The 20,678-nt window shown below is 41.7% G+C and overlaps 1 protein-coding gene across 3 annotated transcripts in view; it reads right to left on the reverse strand.

Moving 5' to 3' along the window:
- Positions 1 to 1,230: 1,230 nt before the first annotated feature.
- The window catches only part of SPPL3 (signal peptide peptidase like 3), a 135,196-nt gene continuing 115,748 nt past the window's right edge, over positions 1,231 to 20,678 (reverse strand). For all 3 annotated transcript variants that reach the window (XM_054510484.2, XM_045887491.3, XM_064578502.1), the window contains 8 exons: positions 16,855 to 16,974; positions 16,038 to 16,116; positions 15,000 to 15,112; positions 6,376 to 6,482; positions 5,786 to 5,949; positions 4,830 to 5,029; positions 3,865 to 3,974; positions 1,231 to 3,025 (listed from right to left, as the gene is read on the reverse strand). In XM_054510484.2, the coding sequence (XP_054366459.2) occupies positions 2,954 to 3,025; positions 3,865 to 3,974; positions 4,830 to 5,029; positions 5,786 to 5,949; positions 6,376 to 6,482; positions 15,000 to 15,112; positions 16,038 to 16,116; positions 16,855 to 16,974 (965 nt within the window). In that variant the 3' untranslated portion in view covers positions 1,231 to 2,953. The remainder of the gene's footprint in view (positions 3,026 to 3,864; positions 3,975 to 4,829; positions 5,030 to 5,785; positions 5,950 to 6,375; positions 6,483 to 14,999; positions 15,113 to 16,037; positions 16,117 to 16,854; positions 16,975 to 20,678) is intronic.

Here is a 20,678-nt window from a genome sequence, read left to right on the forward strand (position 1 = left end):
GCCGGCACGAAAGATTCTATTTTTGACACTTTATTGACAAAACAGAACTCCCTTCCCTCCACCCTCACAGAGAACTAGTCTTTTCTCTTACGGGTAACATAACTTACCTGTTTAACCAAGGCTTGTGCTGGCATGCTGCAAAGGTAATTCAGATAGTAGCCTACCCCCTCCCAAACCCTCCAGTTCTGGTTTGAACTGTCCCTACACAAGGAATTGTGTTGCTATCTTATTCAGAAAAGCAGAGCTGTAATAACAGTAATGGAACATACTAGGCTTTGGATAAACTTTGTTGTCCTATCCTCATTAGCTCAAATTAGAATAAAGTTACTATGAGAGTTCCAGCATTCAGTCTCTTTAGAGGAGGAAGCGCCCCGGACCAGTAGGGAAGGAAGGCAGTCTGTGCTAGAACTTTGTCAACATTCCTTGCCTAATGCAAAGACTTCTTAGAAGACCACAGAACTCAGAACATCTGAGAAACCAGAAAAAAAAAATAAGATGAAGACATAAATCTGTATCAGGCAGGGGAGGGGAGAAGACTGTAAGGAAAGACCGAAATCGTGTGCTGTAAATGCAGCACCCCCCACACCCCCACTACTTCCAGAACCAGGGGAAACTCTAACGTGTCCTCTGTGGTTAAATTAAAACAAAAGGAGTATTTGTGGTTCCTCTGCCTAAGTTTTAAAGGCTTTGAGGACTAGCAGCTAGGGATCCAAATTACATCCAGGTGACTCATGAGGGTATTTTCCCTCCTAAACCTGCACGGGAGCAAGGATGACAAAAAATTATCTTCCTTCTGTCTGGAATTTAGTTTTTTTATGAAAAGATTAGAAAAATCAAAATGACCAACTGCCACGATAATACTTCTAACCATTATTGGCACTTACCCTTAATTGGAGTCATTCTGGAAGAGTTCCCCAGCCCCTGCCCCTTTTAATTAGCCATTAGCATCCTGCAGGGCTAAGGAAAAAGTACAGCTGATAGGCAACGAGCAAACAAGTAAGTGTACCTTTGGTCTTCACCAAATCCAGAGGCTGTTTTGAGCTCTGTGGACAATGGAAGCTTCCGTTCTTTGACATCTCTAGGACTGAAATGAACCAGAGCCACAGGTGACCTTGTCTGAAGACAGACAGGGTCTTCCCATCCGTCTTCTGGAATAGGCGTAGCAGGTAGGAGGTGACGGGAGCTCTGTGTGGTACCAACCACCAAAAGTGAAGATGAGGTGACAAAGGCTAGAAAGGAGTCATTTATTAAAAAACAAAAACAAAACCAACAAAACAAAAAACAAAAACAGCCCTCAGCAGAATTTGAAGACACAACAGAGGAACGCACCGTCCTGATCACTTTATGACCCCATGACCACGTGACACGCACCGCCTATGAGCTCTGTCCACGGGGAAGCACAGCACACCGGTTCATTGCACAGGTCAAAGCAGAGGCAGGTCACCTGCTGAAGGGAGAGAGCAGGACATGTGGGCCCTCCTCCCACCTCTGCTGTCAAGTAGCCAGGCTTCTCTCAGCCTCTACAATGGGCCATTTTTTATCAGGCCGGGGCTGCTGAGACAAAAGCAAGCTGACATGATCACACTAGTTACTACCAGAACGCTGGCTCTCCAGCAAAGACCACAGCACACGGTCAAATGCTAAGGGGACAGAGCAGCTTGCCGTGCCTGGAACGTAGGGCCCAGCTCAGAGGGGCATCTGACATTTGTCCCCAATACCCAGTTGTCACCACAGGTAAACCAAGACTATAATCACAACAGCAAGGACAGGATCATGTTGCTTTTTCCTTTTTTTTTCTTCAAGGAGTGAGGGCATGGAGAATACAGCACACCAATGAAACAAAAGGCCAAAAAAAAAAAAAAATACAAAAACAATAGAAAATAGAAAAATGTATTTACAAGTAGTACATTACTATGATCAGAAAGCACAAAGACACCTGCTGCTATATTACATGCATTGGTTCAAGAAGAAACTACTAAAAACCCTGCAAGGGAGAAGCCTGTAAAAACAAAACAAAAAAAAAGGGCCAAAAAGTTTGAACTTTTCATCCCTAATTGGCTACACTGATCAAAACCAAATGCGAGCCCCCAAAAGTCCATGAGTATATCAGTACGAATACTATACTGGTTTTTAACTGCACGTTCAGTTGTGGAGGGGAGAGACAGCAGCATATCCATATACAAGGAAGCCGGAGTAAACTGCTCTACATGCTAAAAATTACAGCAAGTCCCTGTCTGCTACACAGCATGATCTTAGCAGGTTTTAATTCTTGTTTATTCATATATATTGATGTGTGCGTGTGTGTATGTATAAAAACCGTGCCCTTGTTCACTGCCAACACAACATCTGGGTGGACATGAACTCATTACAACAAATTCTTGTGTATGTTGTAAGAAGTCACTCAATGTCTGTGGATTTAATAAGTCACTTCACACCACAGAAAATATTTAATAAATCCAGAAAAAGGAAAGAATATAACGACAGAAGCTCTTCTGTCTTAGTTCTCTGAAACGGAGTCCCCCATAGGAAACTGGTCCCAAAGTTCTTGAGGGTTCACTGAAGAAACTTCGGTTTGCTAATATTTTTCATCCTTTTAGTGTTCAAAAGGTATAGAACGACTCCTCGCCGTGGTCAGTTTTAAGCAGTCATATCTCCATCCCCCACAGGTAACAGTCTGGTGCAGGTTCATAAAAACGGGGGAGGAAGGAGCGCTGGGGAGGGCCTGTCACTTCAGGAGGGGATCCGCCTCTACAACGGCAGGAAGAGAAAGAACCAAGCAGGGCTCCAGCACCTCGCTCCTGCAAACAAGCTCCCTGCAAACGCAAAATCCAGTCACACGTCAGTTCCCTATACAGGTACATCTCCAAGTACCAGGCCAGCTCTAAGAGGAAACAAAACCACGCGTTGACAGAAAAGGACTCAGATGGTCATTCTGGTCACTCTCTGGGATCCATCATACTTCCAGGAATCGGGAGCTGCTGGACTTGGAGTGGAATGGCTCAGACCACATTCGCCGAAGGTCACCCTGGGGAAGAAGGAACTTTACTAAGTTACGGATTTAAACATGAGCCACACACATCTATGAGTCCTTTCTGATTCTTGATCTCAGATCAGACGGCTTCTGTGGAGAATCAAAGAACATTCAAATTTTACTCACTGAAAAGTAACCCACCATTCCTTGAAGAACTCACTAGAAGAGCTCTTAGGCCCCTCCAGCAAAGGTTATGAGATGCTAAAGCCAAGTTAGTTTACCTCTCTGCATCCTCCTCTATAAAACGGGGATAATACAAATCTTGTAAATCAGGTAATGCTCCAAGTCTAGCTGTAATCATACATTTCTTAAATTTTTCCAATTTTTTTTTTTAAGATTTTATTATCTGACAGAGCACAAGCAGGGGGAGCGGCAGGCAGAGGGAGAAGGAGGCTCCCCAAAGAGCAGGGGGAACCCGATGTGGGACTTGATTCCAGGACCCTGGGATCATGACCTGAGCCGAAGGCAGTTGCTTAATCAACTGAGCCACCCAGGTGCCCAGTATCTCCAAATTTTAATGCTGAGTATTAAAAAAGCTATTAGGTGACAATATGGTGCTGCTTTTAAGGGAAGTCTCTGTAGCTGGGCTCTAGGGATTTCAGTTAGTTCACCCATGACTGGGAGGCGTAGCAGTCTAACGCCCTAGCATTTTCTGCCAGTGGCTGCAACAGGCTGGAAGGAGTTGCTAATACCAGGTGAGCAAAGACCCACCGACCCACCATCAAGGTCAAGAGCTCCGGGGGCAGACCCACCTCCGGCAAGGAGAATACATACCGAAGTCCAGGGTCAATGCCAAATTACTGCTTTCACAGGTTTCTAACTGCTTCTCTCACCTTTAAATAGGCCATCGTGAGGAGCGGCAATAAGGTGAATGGCACCAAATAGAGAAGGGCGGGCTGGGCCGCTCGGTGAATGCGGGACGCCACGGTTGCAGTGAGCAGACCTATGAAGGGAGACACATTCATGAGCAACACCAAGGTGTCAGCCCTCAGAGAGGACAGCCTGCTATGTGGCTGCTGCCTGCCAGGGTCTTGATCGGACAGCTCTCCTGTGACGCATGCCGTCCAGTGGGAGGCCCAGTGAGAGGCCCAGCTTGTGATCTCTGCCCAGCATGGAGCAGCACAGCTTTGAAAGTCTTACAGTTCCAAGGACCGGTGAGCGGCCCAAGCCCCACTCGGTGCTTAGGTTCCTGGTCCAAGCCCTCACTCTTCCCTGAGTGTGCCTGGTCCTCCTGTCTCATGTGGTAGATAATGCCAGACTCAGAGGCAAACGAGCTGGGGTCAAGTTCCGACTATGCTGCTTCTGCAAGCGGTGTCACCTGGGTCGAGGTGCTTCAACCCTCTGAGCCTCAGCCGCCTCTACTCTGCAACGGGGCTCTGAGCCTGAGTGCTGAAATGCTCCACCGTGCTGCAGCCACTGGAGATGCAGACAGGCTCCCGCTCCTCCCATAGTCCCATTACGTGGGCCTCTCCCTGTCTGTGTAGAAGTGAGCTGGCTAGAGAAAGACTGGCCCAGGGAGTCTGAGGTTAGAGGTGACAGACATGTTAGATCACTGTTAGAACATCTTCCCACAACGTTCTTCAGACATGCTGTTGGACAGGGAACTGGGCTCCCAGTACAGACAGCACCTGTCGTTCATGGGCCACTGTTATTCTTTCTCTGTGGCTGTCTACAAGAGCAAACAGAGTTACTGCTCTCCTTCCATCTAGTGTCTGCAGCTGGAAGACCTGATTTAACTCCAGGGCTTGGAGGACAATCACAGAGGACATCACACACAGGCTCTCTGGCTCTCTCTTACCTACAAAGTATCCAATGAGGGTGCAGTGAAAGTAGGAGACCTTCTGCATGCGTCCAGAGATATTGGCAGGTCCCGAGGCACCGCAGGAGTCACCGTTGGCTTGTTTTTTGTAGTTGTCGTAACGAAGGACAAAGCACAACAGGAGTCCAGGCATCACGATGTCCCCAATGCCCAACATAGAGAAATGACTGCCAGTGGAGCTGGAATGTAGTGTCATAGGTCAGGGATGCCACCCTCAACAATCCCATTTCTCCTCCTCCTGTGCAGAGTCGTCTGTCAGCTTTTTAAGAAGTTGGACTTATCTGAATGGGAGATGGAAATCTCCAGAGGTGAAACAACACTGGTTTTTAAGAGTTCAGCGATTACAAGCCACCAGAGTACTGGCCACAGACGTATTCAACCAGGCCCCTCACTGATTCAGGACAGCACCCCTAAAGTGACTGCTAAAGTCATCTGTTTAAGTACTGCCACCTCCAGAAATGTCAGGCAATTCAGTATTTGTCACACATTCGCTGCTGTGACTTTAAACAAGCACCTGACTACTATCAGACATGGATATTAAAGCAATACAATTTTTTCCAAGATTGTATCATCAGCAATTGTGTAATTTTAGCATTAGGACATGTTTTTACAAATGTTTTATAAGTAAAAAAGATCCAGATTCTCCTGTTAATTTCCTCCAGCCAACTCTAAAATATGGTAATAGTAGCAACATACCACTGTTTGATAACATTAATCAGTAATAAAAAGCAGCACCTGTATCATTTAATGATAAATCTTTCCAAGTCAAATCAGTATTCTCCTCTTCATTTGTAAAGTGGAGAGGATGACTCACAACCCTCTTCCAGTCTAGGATAAGAATGTTGATGACAAAGGCTAATCAAGGTTCGAACACAGAGGCACAGGGAGACCGTGTGTTCACTGTCACAACATGAGGCCCGACATGCCGGTCCTACCTTGGGAAGACCAGTTTTCCAGGCAGGGACAGGCGAGGAACATCACGCCCAACATTGGGCCCCAGGTGGAGCTTCCGGGATAGAACATCAAGGGGATTGTCAGCCGGTTGCGTGGCCACCTTCACCATGACATTGCTATTGAAGATGTAGGCAGAGAAAAACACCTGCCAAATGCCGAATGGAGAGACGTCTTTAACAGAGGAAGCTGGAAACATCCTGATTTCAGCATCAGCCCTCCCTGTTCTTAAGAGCAAAGTCTCAGAATACTGCAACATAAAGCTTTTTTGGCGGCAAGCTTGGAGGAGAAAGAAAATCTGTGCTCCCAGGGCAGAGAATCTTGTCTGCCTGCTCTCTCCCTCACCCCGAGAGACACACATGTACTATCTGTTTAACACGTCTCAACAAACAAAGGCGCGGACAGATGCCTGCTCACCTTTTAATGTGTGCAGTTCAGGACTAGAGGGAGTGATCTTAGGCAGGAGGTACTCCAGCCAGCCAGCATTTGGATACTTACAGTTAAGAACTTTCAGGAATGAATGCTCCAATTAAACACAAGAGAGAGTGGTGGCTTCAGGGAAACAGACACTTACCCAAAAGACATCGTAGATTAGAAGCCCTGAGAGAAGCAGGCAGGATACCTTGAGGCTGGGCAGGCGGACAAAGGCGATCATGGCGACACAGAGACCCATGGCCAGGGCTGGGGAGGAGACCACAGACATTGGTCAGTGTGGACCAATGGGCTCATCGTCTTTCCACAAGCTATTCTGCTTATAAACCTAACAGTTTATAAGTCCCCTCAAAAATCAAGCAGCTCAGTTTAAACCCCAATTTAAGACATTTATACCCTACTTGTGCAAAGTGCCCACTTTAGACAATTTTGACCTGCTGGTCTTTGGGAACATCCCTTTTTTCATGTTCTTGGATAGTGCTCAACTGTGTAAGATCCAGGTTCTGTTTTGAATGATAAAGCTCTCGGCCAGGCCCAGTTTGGGACTTCTTAGCTCTTTCTTGCCTCCCCCATCCCTGAGAATCCTTCCTTCTTGCTCCTGACTTTACATGGTTTGCCCACACCTGAGATCACATCCCCTTTTATTTATTATCCTGGCCTTATTATTTTTTTTCCTCACACCTCTGAAAATCTGACATATGCGCTATATATGTGTATTTAAATTCTCTCTCCTCTCAACTAAAATGCCAGGTGCTTAAAGGCATGGTTCCCTGATGCATCCCACGAGACTAGAACAGGTCAGGCAGATGGTCTCTCCCTGCCTTCGGCTCTCCTCCACTCTTCTGAAACACAGGTCTGATTAGACCACATAGCTGCTTCTACACTTCCTGTGGGTTCTCACAGTGGGATGAAGGTCAAACAACTTGGCTGGGCACTGACAGGGATGTAAGGGAGGGTGCTCTCTACTGTGCAAGTCCCCTGCCCTCAGCATGCAGTGGTGTGGCCCTGTTCTCTAGCCACCTAAATATGATCACACCTCTCAACACCACTATGTTCCTTCCTGTTCTCCACAAAAGGCCCTCTTCAGGGAAGTCTTTCCTGATCTAATCAGATTAAGTACCACCCCCCCCCCCATGATGCCACAGAACTTGAATCTCTCTCAACTTGTTCATCCGTTCTCTAACAGTGTGATTAATTTTTATAAAAGTGAATTTATTCCCTAAACTTGGTGCTCCTGGTAGACAGAAACCATGCCTTATTCTTTCTGGGAAGCCCCAGCACTTGATAGAGTAGACATTCAATAAATATTTGCTGAATGAAAAAATTACGTTCTACTTTAAATTTCAAATTATTCTAAGGAAAGTATTCTAAAGCAAGTAAGGCCGTATTACAGATGGGTATCATTTTAATAGAATTGGTAGTAAATTGTCAATACATGTAGCTAAGTGGGCAAATACAGCAGTTTGGTGGACCCCGGACACATCAATTCAAGTAATATTTGGTGAGTTCCTACTGTGAAAATGGTGTTGCACAAACAAAAGAGGAGAAAAACCATTCCCATCCCTGGAAGACGCACTAAAACTGGGAAGAAGAACAAACGATCTCAATTCCCCCTCTGTCATTACTGTTATCAAGTGGTCACTAATCTCCATGGTGTGCGCATTATATGTTTTGGAGAGATGTGGTCAAACAATTTCTGATTCTACAATAATCTAGGATGTGCTCATTTTACTAGGGTCTCCTTTTTTATAAATTTACAGAAACAACCAAGGCCCCTGATATAATCAACCCATACCCATTTTTCAATAATGAGATTTTCCATTATAATGATCTTCGGAAACAAAGAGGGCTGTGCGGTGAATCAATACATAGGACGCTGGCAGGGATAAGCTCAGCTGGCTTGAAGAACAACAGTGGTCAGTGGAGGGTGGGAAGCCCCGGGGGCAGACGCAGGGGTGATGGTGGTAGGGGAACAATAAGTGATCTGTTCAGGAATTTAGAAGTGTGTATGTGGAGTGCAAAGTGCATCAAGGGAACACAGGAAGAAATGAAGGCCTGAGATGGACAGACAAGGGACAGGCATATGGCCAGTGAAGGTCAGTGGACTGATGATACCTGAAAGTGGGGTATGGTTAAATGTATATGCCTCTGTGACACACGCAGGTGACTGGTCCATTCCAGAACTTTTCAACTGATCACACAGTTACTTAATCCTAAACTGGCAGGAGCCTTTCCAGCCATACGGTCTAAGCATCCACTTGTTGCTTTGCCACTCCTCTTATGCGAATCCTACCCCACGTGAGAGGAAACCACCCATGGACAAGACAGAACTGCTCAGTAACAGGATTGTCCATGACTCCAGACAATGCCATTTGATCTCTCATCTTCCAAACTAGAAACACTGGGTCCATTTTCAGTTTATCACAGTCTTTCATCATGTACACTCACGCTGCAGCCATTCTGGTGCCACCCTTTGTGGTCACAGTACACCTGTTCATGCCTCCCTACACCTCTAGTTTGGCACGTGTCCTTTCCCACTCTGGCTCTCTCCCACTTACTCTTCACTGCCACTGGAAACAGTCACTGCGCATTTCCTGCATATGGTACTAGGTTCCCTACTCTGTGACGGATCCAGTCTAATCACAAGTCCCACAGCCTTGGGCACAATTCACAGGACAGTGAGGCTTCAGAGTCTGTTTTCCTTTGCTCCCATTCCTCAGCTACTCTTTCATCTCCAGCTAAGCTGAGTGATACCCTCTTGCAGTCATGCCAACCAAGCAGCCCCACTGTGCTGTGAGTCCCACATTTGAAGAGGCAGAATGCATCTCCTGACTCTTTCAGACAGTAAGTATCCCTCCTACCCCCAAACGAATATTACCACAATCTGTCACATCCCTGAAACACAAGTATTCATCTAGTTTGCCTCTCTTTTTCTTCATGCTTTCATTTAAATAACCCTTCAAAGTCTTACCTCCTCCTTAGGACTTTTCCAAGCCAAAATGAAGAGGAGCCGTAACTTTCCCTCATTCCATGCTGCTTGAGAAACTCAAGACTCTCCCAAATAGCTTTACTAACAACCTTAACTTTTGGTTAAATGTAAATTAACCAAAAGTGTTAAGAGAAGTAAATTATTAATCTTAGCCAGCTATCTAAAATTACTTTCAACGTATTATTGACAGAATCTGTGTGTCACTTTGCCTTCCATGACCAGTAGGGCCAGGGACAAAGACAATGACACCGAACTGAGCGAAATGTTCTTGAAAAGGAACATGTAACCTATAAGATCTTAAGCAGTGCTCGGTACTGTAGGATCTGTAGAGCCTTTATCTTAGCCCTATGTGGACTAAATGCCAGAGTCTAGCATTTTAAAACAAGAAAACAATTACTAGATTTTTGACACTGCATGTTTTCTAACCATAGATTAATAACAAGTGTATTAAATGAGGGGCTGGGCTAGACATCTGTTCAAGACTTCTAGTCCCTGAACTGGTTAGTGGACGTATACTGTGGACCTGGTTTAATGATCTTTGAACAGTAAATGTGTGTGCACAAGATTCATCAACTTTTAGCTAATGTACCACACCACCCATAATGTGAATGGTCACATTCTTTCAAGGCTTCCCAAATTTGAAAGGTTAATTTGCCAGATGAAGGTGAAAGTCGATTAAAAAAAACTCTAGGTTTATAAGTTCAAGAACATGCAAAGTCTCTTCTTACTATTGGTGTTTTTTAGTATATAAGCTTGAAAATATACTTCATGCCTTGCCCTAAAACAACCACATTTATCACTCTGTTTTCACTCTAAATTAACTTCAAAGAACAGGCTTTCATTAAGAAACATTCATTTAAAAAATTCTACTACCATTCATTTAAAAAATTCTAATACCAAATTATCACTGCTTACGATGATTTTGATTCTGCAGAGAAGTCTACAAAGATAATTTCCATGTCAGAGAAGAACAAGTTTCAAAACATTAAAGACCATGGCTAGAAAGCTACATTTTCTTAACAGCAGAAAACAAGTCACACACACATCAAACACTAGAGTCTGAGAATTTAAAAAAGCTCAAAGGTTTCCCTTTTTGGGGGGTGGGGAAGGGGGAGAACTCTATTCTTGGTCACAAGGGCAGTTTAACCAGTGCAAACCAGTAGGGAGAAGAGACTCCTAGACAAGTAAATTTGGGGGACCAGCAATACTGACAGAAGGGGATATAAATGTCTACACGTTGGGGCTAAATGGGGTTTGGGGAACCTCACTGACATAGAATTTTAGCTATCAGGTGAATTTCAGGATGGAAATGTATTTCTCATAGTGATCACTGGGAAAAGAAAGTTGTCTTGTAAGGGCAGCTCTCACCGACTCTACAGTCTAGAGGAAATCCTGTAGTGCAACGGACTCTGCAGTCTACCTTATCTCATTCTTCTGTTAGTGAATCTGGTAAGCCTGGCTCTGGCCCTGCCTGCAGAAGTACAATGAGCAAAATTCTGCTGACTTGTTCTGAAGTATGTGTCTCAGATGGCTGTGTCAATCAGTGCATTTTGAGAAGAATGTCACCTTCCAATGCCAACCTTTTCCTTTTTAGTTACATACTACGAGAAAATAGGTATTTTTCTGTTCTACTCAATGCTTGGGAAGAGTAGAGATGAGAGTATAAACAACACATCGTTTGCTGCTTCGAAAAGTTACCTAATCTTTTTGGGTCAGCAGCTTGGTAAACTTAAAACGCGTAGCAAAACCTATAAATAGTATCCTGTGTGTCTGGACACATGAATAAAGAGTTCCATGAAAACAGAGCCACCGAAAGTAAGTGGGGTTATAAAGAACCTCAGAGGGGGCTGAGAGACTTCAAGTTTAATACCATCTGTCATCATCTGGACTTTGAGTCTGCTGGCTTTGGGACTAATCAGTCTGGTTAGGTGATGACTGTCTTATATTACTCTAGTCAAAAAAGTGGCACCTGAAGCTTCTGTCGTCTCATTTAACATAATATTTGTATAGGGAGATCATTTATGTGTAATATTTATGGGAGTGGACTCTTCCATTTAAGGACATCAGCATAAACACTTTCTTTTAAGAGTATATAGCTAACAGTCCTCCAGTCATTTTAAACGGACTGAAATAATCTGGTTTAGATATTAACCAACCAGCATTTCTAAATAGTTTTTGTTCAGAAGTAGTAGAGGAGAAATATCTGTGCTGCTTGTTTCCTCATCAGGAAGCACTGGTTTAGGTGAGGTTAAAGGATATAATCATAAAAGCAGCTATGAGGCTGATTTGGACTAATATTTACTATCCCTACTCCAATCATTATCATGACTAAGACTCCTTAATTGTCCATAACACAGATTTAAAAAGAGATTAGGCTCTATTAAAGTCTTTCAAAATGACCTATATGCTTTTAGGTTAAGTCATTCTGAAGAAATCAAGAGTTAATCTCAGGAAAACTCAAATGTACACACCTGGTATTTATCAGTAATGCCTAGTATATAAAAATGGGCCTTCACTCTTCTACCGTAAGCTGGGCAAGCAACTTGCATGACTTTAGATGTAATTTCTTTTTCTCAAACTTATTCTTTATCAACCTCCACAAGCACTGAAGTATCAAACAGCAATCCGTAGGAATACTGAAAGCACTGATACTCGATTTGGGAAAATGAATAGTGCTGATAACCACTTAAAAACACTGCATACTTCAGGATGCTTATACACATTCCAAAGCAAATGGTCACAGAAATGTTTTTTACAAGGCAATTTAAGAAGCTAAAACAAGTGACCAAATCTGTCAGAAATCAGCATATGTGAATACCGCACAGTCAGGCATTGGTGATTTTGACTCTGTCTTCCATTCCAACTCATTAAAGGTCTCTATATAAATCTAAGAGGTAATTTGATCCGCAACCTCAAGGAACTACTTTTGAGTTTCAATAGGTTGGTATATGGTAGACCGCACTCAAAAAAAGCAACGAACAACAACTATGACAATAAATATATACAAATAAATTATGTATTTATAAAATTATAAATATATAACCACTGGCAACCACTCACCTGTTCTCCATCGCTGTAATTCTTATTTTTTTTTTTAAGATTTATTTATTTATTTGAGAGAGCGAGAATGAGAGAGAGTATATGAGAGGGGGAGGGTCAGAGGGAGAAGCAGGCTCCTCGCTGAGCAGGGAGCCCGATGCGGGACTCGATCCCGGGACTCCAGGATCATGACCTGAGCCGAAGGCAGTCGCTTAACCAACTGAGCCACCCAGGTGCCCTCTTATTATTTTTTTAAAAGTATTTTTTGCTGAAGAAGTTTATCAGATACTTGTATGGTTTACAATTTGAAAAGTCCTTTCTCCATAATTATCACCGTGGGTTAAAATAACGTGCCATTTTAATATAGCTTTACAGAGCTCTCAACCCACTTGATAGCCTGTTCCCTCATAATATTCCATTTCACCATTTAACTTGGCACACATAAATTTCAAATCCCTGAACTAGTCAAAGTAAATTACGAGGGAAAAAAAAAAAATCCCTTGAAACAAAAGGTTAAGTTTTTAGTTTCCTCAAGGTTTAAAATTACTTCCTTATCAAGGTTATATTACTGATTCTGGATTGCACACACACATGTGCACACAGTTTAAAACCCTTTTTGTCAAATTCTATCTGATTTGACCATGAGCAGAACATTGTGACACAAATGTTTGCTACTCCTGAATTGAGACATGGACAGGGAGCATCCTCTGGGTGGCTCTGTGCTTAGATGACACTGAGTGACAGTTCTACCATAGCTGAGTCATCCTCAGAGCTGCGAGGACACAGTGCCTTAGTGAACAGGAGCCTCCAAAGAGCCCTGTTTCCAAAGTCTTGATTAACCTTGTGTTCATTTGGAATGGGTAATAGGAATAAGTGCAATCTATACCCATCATCTGATTTTCAAATTCCTCCCTTAAATATTCCTTAGATAGTATTACAAATTGTATAAAATTGTCTTTTGTATTTTAACCTCCTTCTCTTCTGAAACACCAGAAGAAAGGAAAAAGTGAACAGACCTTGTAGGGCAGAGCAGTTAGATAAAGCTTCTTGAGATCAGTAAAGTGAACTGTGAAAGTGAAAGTAAGGACTGAATGAAAAAGGAGGTGGAGAGGCTTATGTGGTCTTTAAGAAAAGTTTTAAAATGTCTTAAGGGAGAGAAAAGAATAATGGGGGATTTTTGGAAATGTCCCTCCAAGATATTCTGATGAGAAGTATGAAATATACACAAGAGTTCTGTGACTGGGTAAGGGACTTCTCTGAACCTGTTTCCTCTTCTGTCAAGTGGGAACAACAGACGTATCTACTTCAAAGACTTTTCAGGATTAAATGAGATAATCCATGTAAACATCCAAGAAAGTGCCCAATGCATAGCACTCAATAAATGTTAGCTCCTCCTGCCATTCTTAGTTCATCCTTATCATCATCATCAACAAAGAGAGATTCTCATGCGCTACAGGCAGGAGTGTAAACTGCTACCACCTTTCTGAAAGGCAGTACAGTAATAGAGAAAAAAAAAAATTTTTAATACAAAAATCCTCTGATCTAGGAATTTCATATCTAGGAACTCATCCACAGAAATAATCATATTAACTAATCTGACATGTGTATCCAGAGGTGGAACAAGAATGTTTACCTCGGGGTTATTTATAACAGAAGATTAAAAGCAATCTAAGGGTCGAGCAATAGTTAAGTAACATAAAATGGAATATTCTGGAATTATTAAGAAGGATATGCTATACCTTTATGTAATGATATAAACATGTATTTATATCATTACATAAAGTCTATCATATATAACACATGACATATATTCCACATATATATTTATATATATTACAGTATTATTCCATTTATGTAAGAAAGTATAGTCTCCACAAAAAAGTGTACATGAATGTTCATAGCAGCATTATTGATAATAGCCAAAAAAGCGGAAACAACTGATGAATGTATAAATAAAAGTGGCATAGCTATGCAACTGAGTAGTACTGGCCAGAGAAAGAAATGAAGTACCGATTCAGGTTATAGCATGAGTGAACCTTGAAAACATCATGCTAAGTGAAAGAAGGCAGACACACAGGTCATATAATGTATGATTTTATGTGCAATGTTCAGGAGAGGCAGATCCACAGAGAGAGAAAATAGATTAGTGGATGCCTGGGGCTCAGGTGGGGAAATGGGGAGTGACTGCTGGGTATGGGGTTTTGGAGGGTGGGTAATAAAAATGCTCCAAAATTGACTGTAGTGATGGCTGCACAACTCTGAATATTTAAAAACCACTGAGGGGTGCCTGGGTGGCTCAGTCGTTAAGCGGCTGCCTTCGGCTCAGGTCATGATCCCAGGGTCCTGGGATCGAGCCCCATGTCCGGCTCACTGCTCAGCGGAGAGCCTGCTTCTCCCTCTCCCTCTGCCTGCCACTCTGCCCATTTGTGTTCTCTATCTCTCTGTCAAATAGATAAATAAAATCTTTAAAAAAATAAATTAAAAAAACCCCACTGAATTGTACACTTATACACTTGTACATTATTCCTCAAAAAGCGGTTATTCAAAAATATCTTTAAAAAGTATCTTAAGAATGTGCGTAAAAATAAAAAACTCAGCAATATGTAACACTGCCTAAGGACACCTAATATTCACAGTAATCAGAGGAAATATTACTAAAACACAGAAAGCAAAGGAAGGGAGGACAAATTTAACTGTATAAACTACATTAAAACTTCAACCTTTCACATGTTACTCACCATCCATGAGAAGCCAGTGGCCAGTGAGAACCCAAATAAGGACGAGCATGACAGACAGAGAGAATGATAGTAATTCAGCAGCAGTGAAACGCCCACAGCAACCAAAGGAAATCCTGGAAAACACACATCATTTATTGGACTAATAGGCAATACATTATATTTCAATAGCCAAACTCTACCTTGGTCCTTCATGATCAGAGCTCATAATGGCCAGATGAGAATAGCAGGCAATACCCAGACACCCGGAATTTGAAAATACCCAAACCTCCTTGGAGTAAGCTACAGAAACGCGAGCAATTAATTATACTTCTGCACCCATCTGATATACTTTTTATCCCAAATTATCAGCATGGATGTTTAGAAGTTAAAGTGACAACACCAATCTTTGGAGAATTAAGTACATTATAGGGGAAGTTCTGTTCTTACGAGGAAAACAAAATGAGGAAGTATTGCCCTTCAATTCACTGGGCAATGATAGATACACATTTATAAAACGGGCAATAACTCTATTTCGTTATCACTAATTCCTGGGAAAATCAGCTGCCCCAAGTGCCTGGTTTCCTAAGTGCATACAGCATCTCTGTTAGCACAGCATTTTGTTTCCATGGAGCAATGGCCTTAGGAGTTAAGGTGTGAAAGGTGTGAACCTAAGAGGCTAGTATATATTCTAGGTCACCAAAGATGAAAGGCAAAGAATGTCTGAGTCAACCACTATTTTCACATCCCATTAACTCCCTAGGTAAAGGAAAGAAAGCATTGCTTCAAAATAAAACTGCTCATCTTTCAGTAATCTAAGCAGGAAGCATATTTCAACAACTCAGACTTCCTAAGATTTGTTTACATTTCCTCTGCTATGAAAAGGTGCAAAAGGAAGTACCATCTCCCAGTCTTAAAGATCAAACATCTCCCCCCTTCCCAGTCTTCTGGCATTTGTGTGTTCTGGTCAATACCAGAAATTTAGACTCCTAACAATGCTATCAATTGTAAGATAAAAACACATACAAATTAATAATTTAGAGGAAAATCCCAAGTCCTTACTTATTCTGAGGTGAACAGGGTCTTGTTAAATACTGGCACATCGGGAGGAGGAGGAAAGCAAAAGCTATTGTTGCAAGAACTAAAGAAAGAAAACATATGGTTAAGTTTTGTTGTTTATTTTCAACAACCATAAGAAAAATGGCATGACTTATGGAGACACTGATTGCCCAGAAAACTTTTCTCAACAAGTAGATACAATTAATTAACTAGAGACAAAAAAAAAGTCTTCTGTTAGCACTGTACAGATAGTCTTGAGAAGAAAGAAGTACCTGATTTGAAGTAGGGGAAGCAGAGACATCTAGGGTTTCTCATTCTCTTCTATCTTAATACGAAAAGAGAAACAGTGGGCCAGGGGATGATCTGACATGTCCAGCATTTTGCTGATGTTTTATACACTTCCATCACCTCTTGGCTTAAAAACTGATCAGGGGGCTGACAGTCAAATTACTTTGATTAGTTATCAACTGTGTCTGTCTACAGAAACATCAGTGGGGGTTGCAAATGACCACTCTGCCACACTGGATCTTCTGATTACCTCCCAGACAAGGAGCCACAGTCAGAGTGGTTCTACTTTGGTGTCATAAAGCCCACATATTTTCAAACCCTTGGTCTTTTGTTCAGGCTGTGCTGGCAGTCCCAAACTGATGCTATGTGTATCCCGTGGTTCAAGGAGAAGTGTGGGGAGAAAAAAACAGACTTAAGAAGAAAAATTTGCATGGCATGGTATATAAATCTTAAGTTTTGAGTGATGATTAAAAAGAGGTGAAAAAAATTCCTTTTAGGTTAATGTTTAGGAAGAGAGAAGAAACTCATTTACCTGCTGTACATATTGTAAAAACTACTTGAACTGAGTCAAAGAAGAAGAACATTACTAGGAGAGAGACAGATGCTCCAATTGGAAGGAACAGGGCCTGGGTAGAGTCAATAGTTTGGATACCTGAAAGAGAAAAAAGAACATATTAACGACTTAAGTAACAGGCGCTATGCCCATGTACTCCAGAGACTTTAACACTTCTAGGGGTTAGTATGTAAGATATAGATTATCTAGGTCCTCTGATTCTTTCCTTCCCACTGAGATTATGAACTCCTTGCCCTCCTCATGGTGCCTTCATTAGCTACCTCCTGGTTGCTAACAATGGTGGACAGGGTGCCAAAAAACAAAACAAAACAAAACAAAACCACCCCAAAACAAACAAAAACAAAAAACGAAGAACATATACAGGTAGTAAAAATTCAGATTAGTTGGGACACCTGGGTGGCTCAGTCAGTTAAGCGTCTGCCTTGGGCTCAGGTCACGGTCCCAGGGTCCTGGGATTAAACCCTACCTCGGGCTCCTTGCTCAGTGGGAAGCCTGCTTCTCCCTCTCCCTCCCTCCCACCTGCTGCTCCCCCAGCTTGAGCGCTCTCTCTCTCTCAAATAAATAAATAAAATCTTAAAAAAAAATTCAGATTAGTCAACTTGAGTACATTTGTAGTCTCATTTGCAGGTCTGGTAAAAGAGGTGGTTTAAATCCACTGACTAAAATCATTTCTCATCATCTACGGATTTACTCATGTTCACTCTTCCCCACTGTTGCTGAGGATCAACTCTGGGTGGAGTCGGGGAGTGGAGGGAATATGATATCTGAAAACCGAAAATCAGAAGAATTATTTTAAGGAATAGGAGATAAATGGGAGAAAACAATTACTTGGGATACAGTAGGATTTAGCACATTGGTTTTCAGTTCTTGGTTACCAATTAGAATCACCTGGAGAGCTGTAACAATTACAATGCCCAGGCCCAACCCCAGATCAATGAAACTGAAATCTCTGGGGGTTAGCAGGCCCAGCTAAAAACCTCCACAAAATTTTATTTTGCATACAGAGTTGAGAAGCATTAATAAAATATTTGGTAGAGAAGAGAAACATGGCAAAATCTGATAACCACTGAATTAAAAGAAAAAATTACTAATCTTGTGTGTGATCTACTTCCAAATTAACCCTGCTGAGATATAAAGTTCTTGAGAGGAATCAAAGAAAAAATATTCATATGAGCTATTATAACGAAATATCAGAAGTCTCTCTTCATTAAATTAAGGCTATGAATAAGATATAAGGTGACCAGAATGAATATAACTAGGCACAAAAGGTTGCAATCATCAACCAATGCTTAAAAACTGCTCTTTGGTATTGAAATTTACCTCTCCCAAGAAAGCTATTTAGCTTTCTAATACCTATTTAGGTATTTTCGTTAAATAAAATATTAAATATTTCTATAAAACAAAATTACTTCTTACTGGCTAGGTGGATGAGTCAAATAATTCACCTATGAATAGGACATTTTTTTTTTCTAAAAATATTTTATTTATTTGACAGAGACAGCAAGAGCGGGAACACAAGGGAGAGGGAGAAGCAGGCTTCCCGTGGAGCAGGGAGCCCGATGCACGGCTTGATCGCAGGACCCTGGGATCATGACCTGAGCCGAACGCTTAGCAACTGAGCCAACCAGACGCCCCAAGGGAGGAGTGATCTATGTGTCAAGACAGAGATGCTCTTAGGAAGATGGCTGACCAGAACTGTAGTCAAACTTCTTCACTTGGCCCCTGGATCATTTGTGTATGGGGGGGTGGGCGGGTATCTTACTTAAAGTGAAGTGTCTTATGGACATTTATGAGACAAAACTCCATGAAATCTCTAACTGAATTTCACCTAATTGTTTTATTTGAGTGCTCTACACCAGGTCAAAGAACTACTAGAGGAAACTACAGATTTCAGGTGCCTTTCACAACAGAAAATAATGGTTTCTCAAATGAATAATTGTTATATGAGGAGAAACAAATCTTAAAAAAAATTATAAATCTTAAAACACACATCCACACCCCCCTCTTTTGTAAAACAAAACATCATATAGTCTACAGATTAATTATATTGGTTTAAAATATGAACCGAGGGGCGCCTGGGTGGCTCAGTTGGTTAAGCGACTGCCTTCGGCTCAGGTCATGATCCTGGAGTCCCGGGATCGAGTCCCGCATCGGGCTCCCTGCTCGGCGGGGAGTCTGCTTCTCCCTCTGACCCTCCCCCCTCTCATGCTCTCTCTATCTCATTCTCTCTCTCAAATAAATAAATAAAATCTTAAAAAATAAATAAATAAATAAAATAAAATAAAATATGAACTGAAAATTTAAACGGCTGGCTAGAACAAAGACTTTAGTGAGTCAGGTGTATGAGAAGTATTTGTTTAAAAAATATAAATTTTAGAAGTTCAGTCTGTATTTGGTTTTGCATTTTAATTGCAAAGAGCCTTTCTAGAATATTAGATAGAATGCACAGATTTTTGTTTCTTAAAAGTACAGATTTAAACCAAGAGGTATGAGACACTGCTTCCATTAGTTTTATAGAAGAATGCCCAAGGGAGTTTACCAAAGAGCAATGTCACAGGGCAAGTGAAGTTCCTTTAGTTGCTGACAATATGCTCCCTAAAAAAATGTACACAATTTTAATACTGTACTTCCTAAAGGTCTGGAGATAATGGTCCTGTAGGGGATGGAGCTAATTAATTAGCAATTTCAGCCAAATTTCAGTGACTTCAAAACAAAACAGAGCAAAGCAAAACAGTCATCATAATTAGGAGGAGTTACTCAAATGCAGTTGGCATTACCTTTAAAGCCAAAATTAACATAAGAAATAGGCATGGTTTTCTCTTCAAGGCGGACCCTAGAGATAAGGTACTTTAGGACAATAGCAAGAAGCTGCCAAGAGATGGAGGGCAGTCGCAAAAAAAAAAAAAAAAAAGAAACAGGCATGGTGATGGAAAAAATTATGTACAGAGAAATTATTTTTAGCATTTAGTGAACAAGGCTACAGGCTAAATATAGGGTCATGAAATAGATACTGAACAATATACACCAGCATTATTACTGATAATCACTAAGAAAGTTACCGATTTTGCACCTCTGTGAAAGAAGCATGCTGAAATTTTCACTATTTACTGAGCACCTATTACACAGTACGTAACATGAGGGCTTCAAAACTCTGTACAATCTTCACAGTTCAGATAAATTACGTGGGAAGCCTGGTAAAGGACTTCAAGATGTCAGATATTGGGGGTAAGGGTGGGAGTTGTCCTTTTTTTAACCCACTTAATACTGATTAAATGAAGGACTGGTGTGCCAGGAGGAAAAATCTCTTTATAGAATTTTTTGGGGCAGATATAGGGATGAGACAGGATTTAGAGCCAGGTTCACAAAAATCAGAGAAGACCTAGAGGGCACTCCCTCTTCCCCACTTTCTTTCTAACCCTTTTTATTGTGAAACACAACAAGCATACAGCAAAGTACATAAAACAAAAATGTAGAGTTCAGTCAATCAGTTAATACCACCCAGGTCAGGAAACAACCCTGCCAAGCCCAGAAGTCTTTCTTGTGCCCCTCCCAGTCCCTATTCTTTTCCCCAAAGGGAACTACTATCCTAGCTTTTATGATACTTTCTTCTTTCCTCTGTTTTATATGTTTTCTACTCAAGTGCACATCCTAACACTAATACTAATATTTATTTTGCCTATTTTTTGAGCTTATTTCATACACTGAATTACAGTAGCACGTATTTTTGTGTGTTTGGCTTCTTTTAAAGCCCAACATTGTGAGCAGCATCCATGCTGTTTAGG

Source organism: Mirounga angustirostris, unplaced genomic scaffold (assembly GCF_029215605.1).
Source record: "Mirounga angustirostris isolate CCGP_5_RB_7025 unplaced genomic scaffold, mMirAng1.0.hap1 SCAF_14, whole genome shotgun sequence".
NCBI lineage: Eukaryota > Metazoa > Chordata > Mammalia > Carnivora > Phocidae > Mirounga > Mirounga angustirostris.